This window comes from Battus philenor, unplaced genomic scaffold (assembly GCF_028537555.1).
Source record: "Battus philenor isolate CCGP_79_NKW_IND1 unplaced genomic scaffold, ilBatPhil1.0.hap1 SCAF_22, whole genome shotgun sequence".
Taxonomy (NCBI): domain Eukaryota; kingdom Metazoa; phylum Arthropoda; class Insecta; order Lepidoptera; family Papilionidae; genus Battus; species Battus philenor.
This window is the reverse complement of record NW_027181685.1, coordinates 8,560,648-8,576,701: the sequence shown is the minus strand read 5'-3', so window position 1 is coordinate 8,576,701 and position 16,054 is coordinate 8,560,648. Positions and strand designations below refer to the sequence as shown.

The window sequence follows — 16,054 nt, the reverse complement described above, 5'->3', positions numbered from 1 at the left end:
ATTTCGTCCTCTTAAAGGCATTTTAAATTGCTATTGCGATGGTAAAGACCAAGTTACGGCTTGATTCTAAATTAAGTGGTCGCTTCGCGAGGCAACTTAGCGCGTTTATTGCATCTTATTTCGTAAGTACACTTTATTACGCCAGGATGTGCTTCAAGTTAGATATTGGAGAATAGTGGCTTCATTTTAAATGAACGATGGATGATACAAGATTGAAACTGTCTTGCAAGCAAGTTCACAATTCCACAACTGCAAAAAAAGTAGCAGAACACTTGTGTACATATTAATAGAGTGAGTGTAACAGAATTGACAAAAAACAATACTATTAATTAACAAAATTAATAATTATTTAATTTTAAAAATTCGGTCACATATGTATGTTTACGCTTGTCGTCGAGCGCCAGTTAAAATATTGACGAAATATTATTAAGCTTTTATTTTAAAATGGAATTCATTGCAGCCACTTAAATTTTATGTGTATAAACAAAGGTATAAGGGATGCTAATACGTAATAGGAAGCTATTTTCGGCCACCTTCACGTGGCCTGCACTATCTTTTGTATAGGAATATCCTATGTAAATTAAATATCTACAAGAGCTTTAGTTTTAATATGAAATTTATTTCAAAGTCCTCTTTTGCGGGTGGAATTTCCTAAAATCCGTTTTAAACTAACCTCTACTCGTCGATAGTAATATACTTACCAAATTTCAAGTCTCTAAGCTTTATGCTTCTAGAGATATTATTGTAAGGTAGTATGCAGGTAAAACTGTTTATGCTATAGAAGCGGTTGGAAGCGGCATGCACCAGGGTATTATAAATATTAATAAAATAGAAATTTATTTTAAACTCTCTGTGAACTGTTTGCTATGTTTATAACCTTGATTGTTGTTATTAAAGAAGTCGTTAAATTTATTTAACAACTTGCTTAAGTAATACGTAAAGTACGTTCTGTTTCCAAAATAATATTTAAAAAATATTATGAGTAGATATAGTATATGTATAGTGTTGTTTAAAGTTATCAGTAAATGTTTTGATAAATTAAAAGTCAAAGTTTTTGCCTTGAAGTACTACGTATTTAGTTTAGTAGAATTATAATATAAATTATTATACACTACTATTTATATAACATGCATGTATACATAAGAACATTTCATTCATTTGTTCCATTTGTAAAATTATTCTTTATATGTTTGCTGTATTAATTAGTAATAATACACAAATGTTATCTTGAATTAATGTTTACAATATAGTTGTAAAAATATTATATTTATGTTTTTGACATAGTAACGTATCGCATGTTTAAGGAAATTCAATTTAAAAGTAAATATTACCAGCTGTATCACTTTTGATTTTTATATTATTTTTACTTAAGAATAAAAAGTTGTCATAATTTAAAATCTAACTGTTATGTTCTACAAAAAAAAATGTGCAACCTTTTTTCAAAAACAACAGGTATAAACCATTGGCATTACTATTTTCTTGTTTATAAGAAGAGTTATTGTATAATTGCCAGTTCAACCAAAGAACGAGGCGACCATCTTTTTCCTTACGCTTTTTCTCTAAAATTTTTGCAGGCAATTCTTCCAAATGAAATTGCAACCGTTTATATTCTCTTGGTTTTAGAATCGTGACAATAAATAAGTTTCTTCACTTGTGACAATGTTAAATACAGTATTTGAGGCACGACCATAGGCTTTCAATATTACTTTATGGTACCAATTTTGGCGTTTTTGAGATTCGGCAAAATATAAGGTCATGTCAGCTGTAAGACGTACTGCTGGATATAAATAAGCCTAAATCATAGATTTTAAATAGGACGGACCGGTAGCATGAGGCTTGTATACGGCTGACCTTAACGAGGTCGACCTAAATGATCGTGTAAAATATTTTGAGTTCGACTCATAGCTTGCTTGCTTGAATGGTAACTGTCTTGTCAAAACCAATTATGTGCAGTTTCAATAATCAATTAAGAAAAGAACCAATATTTAGCCACTTCCGCACCTGCAGTGGTAGTCGTGCAATAAAGTGCACTGCTTGCGCATGCGGCAAACAATGCGAACTACACAACTGCCACCGTCAAATCACTCAACACGTGTTTCACCCCTCCACGGGGCATCTTCAGGAGTTATGTTACACCGATTAGTGCCAAACACATTGTCACTCTGTTTCGGAGTCGCATTGTTTGCCGCATGCGCATTTAGTCAGCGGGCTGGCGGGCGTTTAGGATGGACTTCCGCAAGGTAACGCCTGATTTCATTAAATATTAAAAATCAATAATCATTAGTTATAATAAGAGATCAAGCTTTATCACCAAAACCTAACCGAAGTCTATTAGAACTTGTGAACGATTTTAATTTTTATGCAAGACATAGTTTTGTTATGACATTTTTGTTATACTGTGAATAGACTTGTCTGTGGCGTTTAGTACTTTTATTCACTATAAAATCTAAACTTCTGGTGATATACATAAGATGCATAAGCATGTATGTAATTCCTTTTAATGCATGGCGTAATAAATTAAGCATACACATAAAAATATACGACTGCATATTACATACAAAAATAAAACACAAGTAACGATAGATATACAAGGTTTATAAGTGTAAAAGTTTTAAAAGAGTGAATTTCCATTTGTCTTTTACACCTATTTCTAATCACCTGTATGAAGTGATCACTCTGAAATATGGTACATTAATTAATTTTCTTTAATTGAAATGCAACAGGTCAATAAGTTCTGGCAGTACAAAGTCTGCAAGAACAGATAGCAAACTGTAATAAATTTTATGTTTTCATATATTGTTATTATCTCATCTATGATGTCTGAAATCTATAAAGTCCATAAACTTACGATACGCCCTGAATATATATCAAATGTATAGGGTGTATTATAGGTTTATAAATAGCATATTACAATACAATTACCCCTTTATAACTTTTACCTATAATCCATTATTAACAGTGCACCACAGCTATACAATTCAAGGTTATTATATTTATAAAAAAAATTATTAAAAACGTTCATGTGACTAGCCAGCAACCGATAACGATATAATGTACCTGTATCAGTGCGCGATAAATATATTTCAGTGAAATTAATATTTTGATAGTGATTTTATGGCAAAACTGTCCATTACTGTAATTTAAAAGATATTGTTTCATAAAATTGTCAAAGATCATCGTAATAAATCTTTATGTTATAGAAATTCAATGTTCATTTAATACAATGAAGCGATAGCGCCTACTATTTTTGCAAATACATGAGCTTGAGTTTATTAATTTGACGGAACGATGTAAATTATCAACATTTCATTGTATAGCGCCATGTGATACACAGCGTGATTGGTTATTGATGTAAAATCTTTAAAGAAATACATGGATAGCTCTTTTACTGTAATTAATATGTGGTATATCGTATCCAAAAATCAATTTTTTCAGAAATAATGAATAACGTAACGCATAGAAGGTATTACCAAATTACAAAAAATAAAAATGGAATTATTGTTTACTATCTATCCTTCCAAAGTATTAGCTTGTCGCATTCGAATAGAATAATAAATTATTGCAACATATTTCAGAGTTATCGCTTTATACAAAGTTATTGGAAATAGGTGTAAAAGTTTTAAATCCTAGAGCTGACAAACGATCTATATATTCACACTTTTATAGCTTTTAAACGTAAAATCGATATCAACACTTATATGCAAGAATTTACATTTAATTCTCGCGTTGTATTCCTATGCTTTTGCTAAGGATCGTGATACTTGTAGTTGTATTTTTTGTCTTAATTGTGTGGCACCTGCTTCTGTGCTTTCACATCATGGATAGTAGCATGAAATTGTTTGTCGAGAATCAAACGATTTCGGTTATACCATTAACTGAAATTACTAACTCCCGAACGATATATTATATTGGTATAATAATTATATTTCAATATCTCTAGGAAATTGAGTTATTGCATGTATGTTGGGAAATGAATACAGCAATTACAATAACAAACTATTTATAAGTGATGAATCTACGATATATCCCCAACCATCTATACACATGGTATTTATTATGTTATATCTAGGCGGGGTATGATGATTAATATCGTCCAGTTTAGGGTCAACAGCCAGGTTTTTTTTTAATTTTGCTAATAAAGAAAGATAAGCTCCTGCTGTTGAAGCTTATCAGAAAGAAAGCTCATATCAAAATAGAAAGGGTTTGTGCTTATAACAGAGAAATGTATGAAAGGCAACATTTATGTTTATTTAAATAGAGTGTATGTATTGATTTTTAAATCTACATCTGTAATAAAAGAAATCGAATCACCTTTTTTTCATTTATCTCGCTTTCGTGGCAGGTGTTAGAATTAATCCAATTTGTAAGGCAAAGTTCGTGAACGATCGTAAATTGGTGGCGTCACTTAAGCTGCGCGATAAATGGTGCGTTCACCCCAGTGCCTTGATGTCGCACGTGCCGCGGGAAACTTAGTGCGGAGGATATCTTAAGTAATAATTTTGCCTCGTACTTATAGCTTTGGGAGGAGGGGGAGGTAAACCTTTGGATCGCGAGCTGCATCCTAGTATTATTCTAGCTTAGATTACTTGACGAATCATTTCAATGATTCATCACTTTAAAATTAACGCAATCCGAACACGAATCAGTATTAACTAACCAGCATCTAAAAGTAAATTAACATTTTTATTTTTCAAAATAATTAATGCTATTTCGGATTAACCTAAATACGTATTCAATTGCGGTTAGTGAAAAATGTGAAATTTTGAAAAAATGCTCGGACTGTCTAAGACCTTAACCAACTGTGCTCTATATAAATCTAATTTATAATTACAAGGGTAATTAAATGTTAGGTAGACAAAAGACCTAGCTAAGGTCGTCAGAAGATGCCCGATACAGACCATTTTCAACCCGTTCTATTGAAAATTTATGGGATAGTAGTAGACGTTCTACGGCAGAAATTATGGTCATGTTAAAATTAAAAAAATAAACTATACCTATTATTAGGCACTTCTGTAAAATATCTATTTTTCAATAAAATACAAAAGAAAAAAAGTACTTTTATTCAAATAATTTCACAAATTTTTATAACATGTATCATACATGCTATGATGAATCATTTGAAACAATGACAAGAATAGTTCGAAGTTTAAACAATATGATATTAATTAATGTACAATATATTTTGTATCAGTATTACCACCCACGCGTTCGACGCAATGAAATCCCATATACACATCCGGCCATCAGTAAAACACATTAGTTAGTGAAACGAAACTGTTTTGAAACAAAACGTATTTATCTGCGTCGTGTTTGTTCTGTTAATTGTTCTGAAGCGGTGACCTTAATTTAATGTGACCTCAGTGCTATCCTATATCCCTGGGCAAACAATAATACATCTGAACTGGACTATTAAAAGTTTAACCACCGGTGCATATATTTGTCAAGACAGCTGTGATCGAGAAGGTCTATATAATATACAATTACTATTTACAACTGTGCAATATTTACAATTTTTAACTAAACACAAAGGCAGCGACTATATCATTGATGATATTCTATTTCGAATTTGAATTGGTACGCGCAAGAATTAATTTACTTTTAAAAGTATTGTAGCCGTTGTGGCCAGAGTGTTGTCACAGGAACACATTTGTATTATATTTAGTATAACTTTATTTAAAAAAAAATGCCTAGTTAGACTTATTATCTGCTAATATTTAACATATTAAGACATAATACTAATATTTATTTTTCCATATTATATGATAAAATTATTATATTTGAAATGAAAAACAAAAATTAAATAAGACGACAAGATTAAACTTTTCTTTGTTTACGAACTTATTTCGTGCATACGCGTTTTTTTTTGTATGCATGTATTACATTTAATGTTAAGTGTTTTGTTGTTTGTATATGATATTTCATATATCAATATAACACACAATGTGTGTTTTTGGATCGTAAATTGATTATTAAAACGGATTTTATCATTATGACTGTAATTATCAAATGACGTTTGTGGAAAATTTGCAATTAAACAATTGAACTCATTTATTATTCGGTAGTAGTTGTAAATCACTTAATAATTTACACTTAATGTGTGATATTCATCTATTTTTTTCTAGTGGAATACGACACGCAAATAACTTTTGACGTTATAAAGTCTGCAGGGACTAATAACAATTATTTGTTTGTTTTTTCTGAAACCAATATTTTTTAATTGGACATACCATGTAAAACAAATTCCCTAAAAAAATATCAGCAAATATGCTACATATGCACCTTTCATTTTTTACAACTAGAACCAGTCTGTATATAACGCATTTAGATTGATACATAGTCTTGATAAAATTGTAAAATTGCTAGATTGTTGAAAAATATTTCTTGAGATAAGATGCAATTTTTTAGTATTGTTGATTGGTATAACTAAAGAATCACCGAAGTAGATAGAGATCTTCTACCTTAAATAAACTAAAAATATTTAACGTGAATTTTGTAATATTTCACGATCATGTTTGTCTAAAATAAAAAAAACATATTGTTTGTTGAAAATTGTGGAAAAACACATGTTCAATATTATAAATAACGAAGCTACTGGATCAATAACCAAATGATCTTTTGTTTGAGAGTATAGATATAATTTAATACAAAAAAACGTAACCTGAAGTCAGTAATTGGTACTATAAGTATTAGAAGTAGCTAATAAAGTTTTCCGGGACAACGTGACCTCACTTGAAAGCCGAAAGTAAATGTTGAACGATATTACATTTTACCTTCGGAAGCCATCAAAAGTTACTCTATTTAATACATCATTGGACATAAAACGAAGCGTTTCATCGTTCTATCTCGTAATCAATGACTGCTCTTAGCGATTAAACATATAAAAATAAAATTGAATCATGCATAAACGCGGCAATGTACTATGTACCTGTATTAATAAACACGATTTTACTTTTCGTACAGCTTAGATTTATAAATGACCTAGTCTGCATATAAAAAATATTTCGGTGTCTTCATTTTTGTAGAATATATTTATCAGAGAAATAGTCACAGACGTGTTGTTTGTAGTTAGTAGAAGTGTATGCGATATCAGCTTGTCAACTTAACTTATATAATTTCGGAAATTATATCTCAGTTTCAGAGAATCTTTTAGTAGACTAAGACTTCAACAATGTCTTCAGAGATCGTGAGAGCTCCCTCTCTCGCCTTTAATATTCATCAATTAGCAACTTACTTGTATATTGAAGGTAAAAATATAATATATATTATACTTTCCAACAATTAGGTGTTCATAATAAAAAGGTGTTCATAATGTACCTATTCTACGATTTTGCAAAACTCATGTTTGTAAATTTTAATAAAATACATTGGGGAACTGAATTGAATAATAAATATCGTATGTAGTTTATTCTTATGTGACTTTTAAATCACAATCAGACTTGAGAACTGGACATACAGGAACTCAAATTCTTTTAGTTTAACAATAATGTCTATATTTGGGTAATTCTCATGAAATCTCGAAAAAATGTAAATTAAATTATTCAGAATTATTTTAGTTAATATCTATTAAATTTATCTTAAATTTGTACTATATGTGTTAGTAACTTTAGGGAATATAGTGGTCCCCAGAATAAACGAGTTTTAAATGAAGTAAATCAATATTGATAAACTTTAAAAGTGAGGGAATGATGACTGTGGTGAGGAAATGATGTTTATGTTAGTTTATTATGAAAAATTTAATTATTTGGGTAATTCTCATGAAATCTCGAAAAAATGTAAATTAAATTATTCAGAATTATTTTAGTTAATATCTATTAAATTTATCTTAAATTTGTACTATATGTGTTAGTAACTTTAGGGAATATAGTGGTCCCCAGAATAAACGAGTTTTAAATGAAGTAAATCAATATTGATAAACTTTAAAAGTGAGGGAATGATGACTGTGGTGAGGAAATGATGTTTATGTTAGTTTATTATGAAAAATTTAATTATTTATTTTTTGAACACATGTATAACTTTAGTAGGTAATATATATATGAAAATTCTGGAGTTATCTAATAACACAGCTCTGAAAGTGACTCAAATTGCTTACAGCAAAACTTGCTTTCATTTTTATATTAATTGCATTTTCTTTGCAACATGAAACTTAATTAATAATGACTAAAAATATTCAACTCATTTAGAAATTTTCAAAATCTCTTATATAAATCCTAAAATATTGTTTAAAACCATTAATATCAACATTTAGTCTTAAAGTAAACAATATTATATCACACAAGTTAGAATATAATAATATAATAGTCTTTTCCGAATCAGTCTACAATAGAATACCTTGCAGTCAAGTCTTAACTTTTACAATTTAAGCTGATTTATTTCCTTTACGGAAAAATATCCTTTTCTGATAAATTCTGGAGGTTCAATTTTCTGCACAACATCAGTCCAGGGATACAATGCTTCATCCTTGGGTGTAGGCCATCTCCAGGATTTAATTACTCTTTCCATACAATCTACCACAGTGGCATCATCAGAAACTGAAGTTATTTTTCCGGGATAAATTGCGTCGTTCCACTTGATGAGAACGAAATCGCCTATATCATAAGATTCATCAATTTGGGAATCATTATCATTGAAAAAATTATTCGCAGATTGTCTACCACAAGACCGCGTTTGTACTTTTCCAAGTCTTTTTTCAACATGAGGAGTTTTCGAAGATAAGTAGTATCCCAGGTGAAAATGGCTACATTCTCCAATACATTGACAGCAAGAAAGGCTTCTAAACTCTAATATATCACTAGCGAACACAAATTGGCGAATTTTTTGCGTTCCACGGAAAGGCGTAACAGTGCCTGATTTCTTGACTAGATTTTCTATCTCTGTAATATCAGCAGTAGTTATTTCAAATAACGTAATCGAAGGACATCTAGATAACAAAATACTTTTTAGTGAATTCAAGTCTACGATGTCTTTGCCTTCAGCTACAGCCTTGTCAGCACTTCTTTTTAATGTGCCACCGACGCCATCAGGTGCGCCTTTACCGTGGCCAGGCTCTGAATAGTTCCATGAAAAAAATGTCGTCCCCGGACATAAATCATTTATATGATGAGATACAATGTGGAATATAAACTTATTTTTATACTGATTGACCGGACCATCACTAAGAATGTGAATTTGATGGATATTTGGATTTTGTTGTTTAATCCATTCAAAAATTGGCACTAAATGAGCCCATACTGCCATGGAAACGTGTCTATTATTGTCAGAAAGTGAGCAAAAAGTTTGTGGTTTAACAACACCATTGTCTCGTAAATACAATACACCTGTATGAAGAGTAATTTGTTTTCTTGCTCCACCAAAATGGACTGATTGTATCTCTTCGTTATATTTTGAACAGTAATTTTCACTAAAGTCGATATGAATGAGAACCTCGTTTTCACTTAAATTTTGTTTGAGTTCTGAAGTGGTCTGATATTGATGAGCTATTGTCGCAACGTGTTGTAAGAATAAGGGTAGTGTTTCTTCTAATTTTTGTACTAATTCTCTAATTGATACCTTGATCTCTTTTTTACCAGGTTTGCGTACTGTCTTCATCTTTTCATCTTTTTCGAAAGAAGTAGTTTCGTACATCCATTGATGGAATGCAACCATTCGATTTGGTTGAGGAAGGTAATATTCTACCATTTTAAGTTTACAACTTTCGCAGTTTCAAAACAAACATTTAGTCGAATTTACGTCACATGTTATCGTCGCCAAAAATTTGGTCAGATTGCAGCTAGGCAGCGCCTTATTTTCGTGTAATTTCGTTATCATTAGTTGAACATTTGTATGAATCATGCATTGGCAAGTATTTCGATCTTTCATGTTCGCCCAAGTTACCCAAAAAGGTCGACATCTGCAGAATGTTGCTAAGCTCACTTTATAGTCAACTGTAGTCAGAAATTTTTTGTGTAGATTTTTCATAGTATCGGTCAATAGACGTTTTTGCTTCATTTGTCCTTTTAATTTTATATAATCTTTCTTGCCTGGACACATCCTGGAATTTTCATCTTTTTCCTAAAAATCGACCACCTCTTGTTTAATTTTTATCAATCGAGCACGCACTTTTTTAAGACCACTCTTCTTGTAAGTCTCATGCTTAAAAAAAGATTTTGATAAGTTCAGTAACTTGTGTTTTTTGAGGAGATCTGGTTTTATAATTTCGTAGTATTTTTTCTTTTCACGATGTTGTTTTAATTGATTATACTTGTTTGATAGTTGGCTAGTAATTACTTCAGAGAAAAGAAGTTTCTGTTTGACTATTTTAGGTACTTGAACGTTTTTCAAAAGTGCTGATACTTTAGCTTCAGGAGAGGATAAAACCTTTTTATTTCGCCTTTGAGATCTCTTCTTGTACTTCTCTTTTTGTCGAATTTGCTCTTTTAATTCTTTTTGTAATTTAGCAATTTTTGCATATTGTATTGCTCTACGTTTTCTTAATTGCTTCCTTCTCAAAACAGCTATCATACTTTCACGCTTATTATTATTTTGAAGAACAGGGTCTGCTGCAAGTCTAGAACTTGAAGGTGATACTTTATTGAGGAGACTTGTCAGATTCTTACGGACTTGTGCCTTTCGGTGTCTGTACGATTGACTGTTTTTTTTCCAATTTTTTCTCTTTAATCTTCTTTCTCTGGAACTCATGGCAGTTACAGATTTTATTTGGCCCTTCTGTTTTTTTTTAAGATATGAAATTCGTTCTTTCTCGCGAAGTTTTGCTAACACTTCAGGATTAGATTTCATTTTTTCTCTACGTTTTCGATCATATTCTTTTTTTTTCAATTTTGCTTCTGCATCAGACAGTTTCTTTCCTCGTGCCATTTTTTAGCTCTAAAACAAAACAGAATAGTAAATTTAAGGTTGACATAAGCAAGTTCATTAAAAAACTAAGTTAAAATAGTCTAGACGTCATTACCTCATTAGTTGTCATTCCCTCATTTTGAAATGAAATGAGGGAATGACAAAATAAAACATAACCTCAAAAATCTCCAAATGTAGTAAACTGCTGTATGTAAATTTTTCGGTGATTTTACTGCTTCTAAAAACATACTTTATTTTTAAATTTATATTCGAATATAGTAATTACCTCTTTGTTTTCTTCTCAGTGATGGAATGACTGTCTGAAATGTAATCTTTGAAAAATTGTAATTTAATCTTCTTCCAACAAGTACTCCGACAATTTTAATACAACTTCGCCATTCTGAGCAATTGTTAGTGTCACCAACTATCAAAAATTAATAGAAGTTCCAATAAAAAATCTCAAGTACGCTAACTTATCGACTGTCGGTAATGGTGTGAGGGAATGACTATTTTTTAAGGGACACATGTCAAATCAACATTTCCTCATTTATTTACGATCTATAATCCTAAATTCGAAGAATTTTTAAAATTTTGATGTATTTTTAATAAAATAGTCACACGCGCAAACATAAATTTTAAGCAATTTCTAGTTAAAAAATTATAACATGTTTTATTTTAAAGTTTGGGACATAGTGAGGGAATGATTTTAAGGGTATTATATATTTATTATTCCTTACATATATACATAAAGTTTTAAGGTTATTACCAAAATTATTAGCCTAAGTGATGTTCTTTAAAAAAAAAAAAAAAAATACCACCATGAATAGTTTCGAACTGTGTAAAAACTAAAAGGACAAGAATTTCGAGATTCCATGAGAATTACCCATTTATGTTATAACAATTTTAAACGCAAGACGTCTTTTGGTGAATCTAGACCTACCCTATATATTTCTAATAAGATCTGCGATAAGAATCTGCCTGCATTAAGAGTTTCCCGACTACCTTTACAAAGTTAACTGTCCACGTAGCAATATCCGCTTAACTCCAAGGCGATAGCGATAACTTCTTAATATGACGGCGTTCTATTATAATCATCTTATTTATTCATTAATTATATGCATAAATAGCATAAATAAATAACATGCTATTAGCATTTAATCGAATATCTCTGATTTTGTAACGCGTTATTTTTTATGTAGTTCTCGTACGTTTTAATGTGGACTTTCTTATTAGACTATACATATAAAAATCTGTAATAGGAATAATTAAAAAAAATGTTTTTCACTGGGTCTCAGTAAAATGTTAAATAATATTAGTAACCGAGTTTATAATTTCATCATTTAAATTTTATCAGTTTGTTAATTTAGTTCGGCTGTTAAATCCCGAGACGAATATCCATTTATTCATTTCACGATCGTGCTCTTAATCTCACATCAAAAGCTCGAAGTGAAGGCGTCGGAATACGTGCCAAATATCTTATTAAGCGTCGTGTGTATCGATATTGCGGGATTTATACAATATTATTTGATATAGTAAATGGTTCCTTTTAAATTTGACGCTCTATTTCTTTTGTTATTTTTTTTCAGCCGCAAGGCGTCCACTACTAAAGAAATAAGACCAAATTTGTTAATTATTATAGGAGTTAGGAACAGTTTGTATCCCTTGGAGTGTGGTTATGGATTTTTTTTGGTACCGCTGCTTCAAGACAGCTGTCGAAGGGAATATAGGGACCGCCTTTTGTCTATCTGCTTCTGAAACCAGCTTTCGAAGTCGTGAGAATATTTTTAGAATGCGCATGAATGTAGAGCATGCGATGTATTTGGTCTGCAAGGAACTCTCTCTTAATAATAACAATAGTGATAATAAGAGAAAACATAAAATATTAATAATATATGTCGAAGAAAGAGCTTCCGCAATATTTTTAAAAACTCAATTATTAGTCGTTATGTGCCCGTGCCGTGTAATTGCCTTAAAATAAGTTGGGTGATCACGTAATACTTCTGATATTACTAGCCCGCGTTCAAGCGAGGGCGGTCTGGAGAGGCCCGTGTCGCTCCCGACTGCCGAGAAGTATTCACTTCGCATAACTTACACTAAACTATACACCTAAACGGGTATAGTCCCTTTACGTGCGTATTTCTTCGATGTACTGGGATACAATAACCTAAAAGTCCGCGCGACTAAAAATCGCGTAAATTCTTAGTCCGCGAACCCCTATTTCCGCCGACTCAACATCGATGAAGCTGCACAAAGCCTTTACCGGCTGGCAGCACAACTTCAAACACATCAAATACAATATCCGATATTATATTTGACTAACAGCTTGACAACGCATTGAAAGATCTCTTTTTTATATGTATACCGCGATCATGCTGCGATATTTTATGAATATATAAAATATTATTTGTCTTAAATGTAAATGTAATATTTTATTGACATACAGTCAAGAAAATATTATTATGTAATATAATATATTTAAGGCAACTAGAAATATGACAGAACAACATTTTTAACGAATTGTGATAAGAAAGGCGATAATTGTTTCCTGCGTGTATTTTGTTTATAAATATATCACTTAAAGAATTATTTTTACCCTTGCATAGGTTTAAATAAATTTTTTATCGTCTATTATTTATTATAGAAGGCTTCTAGTTATAATTTTTTAAGAGATGAAATATCTGTTTGTTTAGGAGGACCTTGGCTACCAGAAAGCTTAGAAGGACAGCAGTCCAGCGTCCGCGGAAGTTCTTTGGAGTACGTGGCAGCAGTGTTCCTGGCTGCGATGGCGGCAGTCCTCCTTGCTGCTGTGGGGTACCACTGCGCTGCTACTTGGCGTTGGCTCATGGGACGGTGAGTGTACTTCAGAATTTTATTAAAAATATATTTATTTATTTGAAGTCGTTGGATGTTGTCAGCGTAAAACAGGACATCGATTTTAAGTGAGCTAGACTCACTTCGGGTCTTATTGGTAAGCGCTTAAATCGTTCACCGAGTCGTGGAGAGGGCTAAGAGCGTGATTTTTCTACGACATCGAATTCAGGATGGAGGAGGGGAGGAGGTTCGTACGCACAACAGTAACCGACATTGCTCAGAGGATTGGCAAGAAAAAGTAGCTGCGAGCAGTCCATAGTCAGTGCAGAACAGATGGTTACTTGGGGCTTTAAGAGTCTGGGTTAAGGACCACAGACCGCGCAACGTATAAAGTCCGCTCTCAAGGTGGATAGACGGTCTTGTTGAGTTCATCTGAAGACACCGGAAGTTTGGCGTTTCTAACCGGTCTTATTGAAAATCTATGGGGAAGGCTTTGAGTTTTGCGACTGTGAACTTTCCAGTAAAGTCCGCCTTCAATTATTTTAGCACATATAGATTGTAACATGGAAAAATAATATCTCATAAATACCAATAGGTCCAGACGTGAGTCGGAGGACAGCAACTGCGACTCGCAGTCCCGTCAAGCGGCTATTCGCATCAGCCATTCCTTGCCCGACTTGCAAACCGAGCCCCTTAAGCAGGAATATGTCCAGGAGCATAAGGACGCCGGGAAAAAGGTATTCCGTACATCATTATTATTAATCTTTGTAAAATTCTTAAAATACATTTTATTATCTTATATTCTAGGCATTTAAACTTAACTATGTATGTTGTTTTCACTAATTTAGTCTATTTAGTAATATATGTGTATGTTCTAAGTTGTGAAATAAATAAAAAAAATCATCATTATGTGAATACATTCATTCACTACCGCATACGATTATATCACTCTATAAAAACTTGTTTCATAATTTTCTTTCTGCCGCTGTACTGAGGAGTGACTGCCTATATCCAAGAGTACACGACTTTTTTTCTTCTATCTAAGTAGAAGTCCATGAAGTCATGGACCCATGGGCAATTGAGTAATTCCGAGTTCAGTTCAATAACGAAATTTTAAATAAAATTACATAATTTTATTCATGTTTATTATAATATTTTAATTAATATATTTTCCACTTAAGTTCATTTACAAGTGATATTGAAAACAATGTCTGAGGTATTCTATTCGATGAAAATTATAATAGAATTAAGGTCCGCTATAATGGCATTTTTAACTTAAAACTTACTACGAGGTTTCAAAAGCGTTTCAATCTGAGAAAAGTCTTCATAAATTTGGTTATGTTTTTATAAGATCACTTTCACTAAAGTACTTACAATAATTAATTTGTTTATTACGAAGTATGCTTTTTAACCAGTTTGTGTTTGATAAACTTTTGAAATTTAATTAATGATTCATTATTAAAAATGATATATGGTTTATCATTAAATAAAAAGTAAATATCATCACTTTAATGTTGTAATAACGTGGTACAGGGTTTATGAAGTCGATAATTATTACTGAATATGCAGGCGTAAATGTCTTAACGAAGGATACGTGAATATTTTCTCCATATTAAAATCAAAATTCTCTTTTTACTTCGAACCGAAAGTTAACAACGACGTTAGATTTTCAGTGGATGATTCTGGAAATAAATTTAATCATAAAATAAACTCGATTTTCCATTAAAGCTGAAACTTATGAAGTTAGTGACCTAAACCAAGAGCATACTGGTGGATCACGTATTAATTCCGCATAAATTTAATCTTTATGCAAGTCGCTTTGACACGTACGACGTGTATGTTGAAGACACTGTCTATAAAGTTTGGAATTTTTGTTAGGGCTGTTAACCTTTGCCATTACTTACTTTATGATAATTAATCTGTGTCTCGTTACAAAATGAAATGTCTAGTGAGAAATTAACACTAAAAATATTTTTCTTGTTACACATTAGTTTGAAAGTATTGTTGAAAATGTTTCTACATCACGAAATCAACATTTATTAACGTTATAAAAAATCTGGTGTTTTTAAGATAGTGATATTATTCATAAAAATATTTATGATTTTTTCGAACAAAATTTAAATATTCTATTGCGGTATCTATATTCTAATTAACACCCGATTCTAGTTACGGGTATGTTAGGAAATGTTTTATTTCTTTTCACTACTGTCTCTGTGATGTTGTGTACATATTTAAGCATAGAACAATTATACTTTTTACTCCGCAATGAAAATAATGACGCAGAGATTTATTATTGTCACAGTTGTTCAACTTTAGATATCTTATGAAAACTTCGTAGTAAAAAAGTAAACTTTTTGTTTATTTAATAATTTTACATTTGCACAGTATTTTTATTTCGTATCTTGAACTAAAG

General features: G+C 31.4%; 1 protein-coding gene across 1 annotated transcript in view; it reads left to right on the top strand.

The window, feature by feature from the left end:
• LOC137923826 (synaptotagmin-10-like) overlaps window positions 1-16,054 on the top strand; it is a 67,278-nt gene that overhangs the window by 31,769 nt on the left and 19,455 nt on the right. Inside the window, exons 2-3 of the mRNA XM_068767099.1 lie at window positions 13,524-13,680; window positions 14,237-14,378. Coding sequence (XP_068623200.1) covers window positions 13,524-13,680; window positions 14,237-14,378 — 299 coding nt within the window. The remainder of the gene's footprint in view (window positions 1-13,523; window positions 13,681-14,236; window positions 14,379-16,054) is intronic.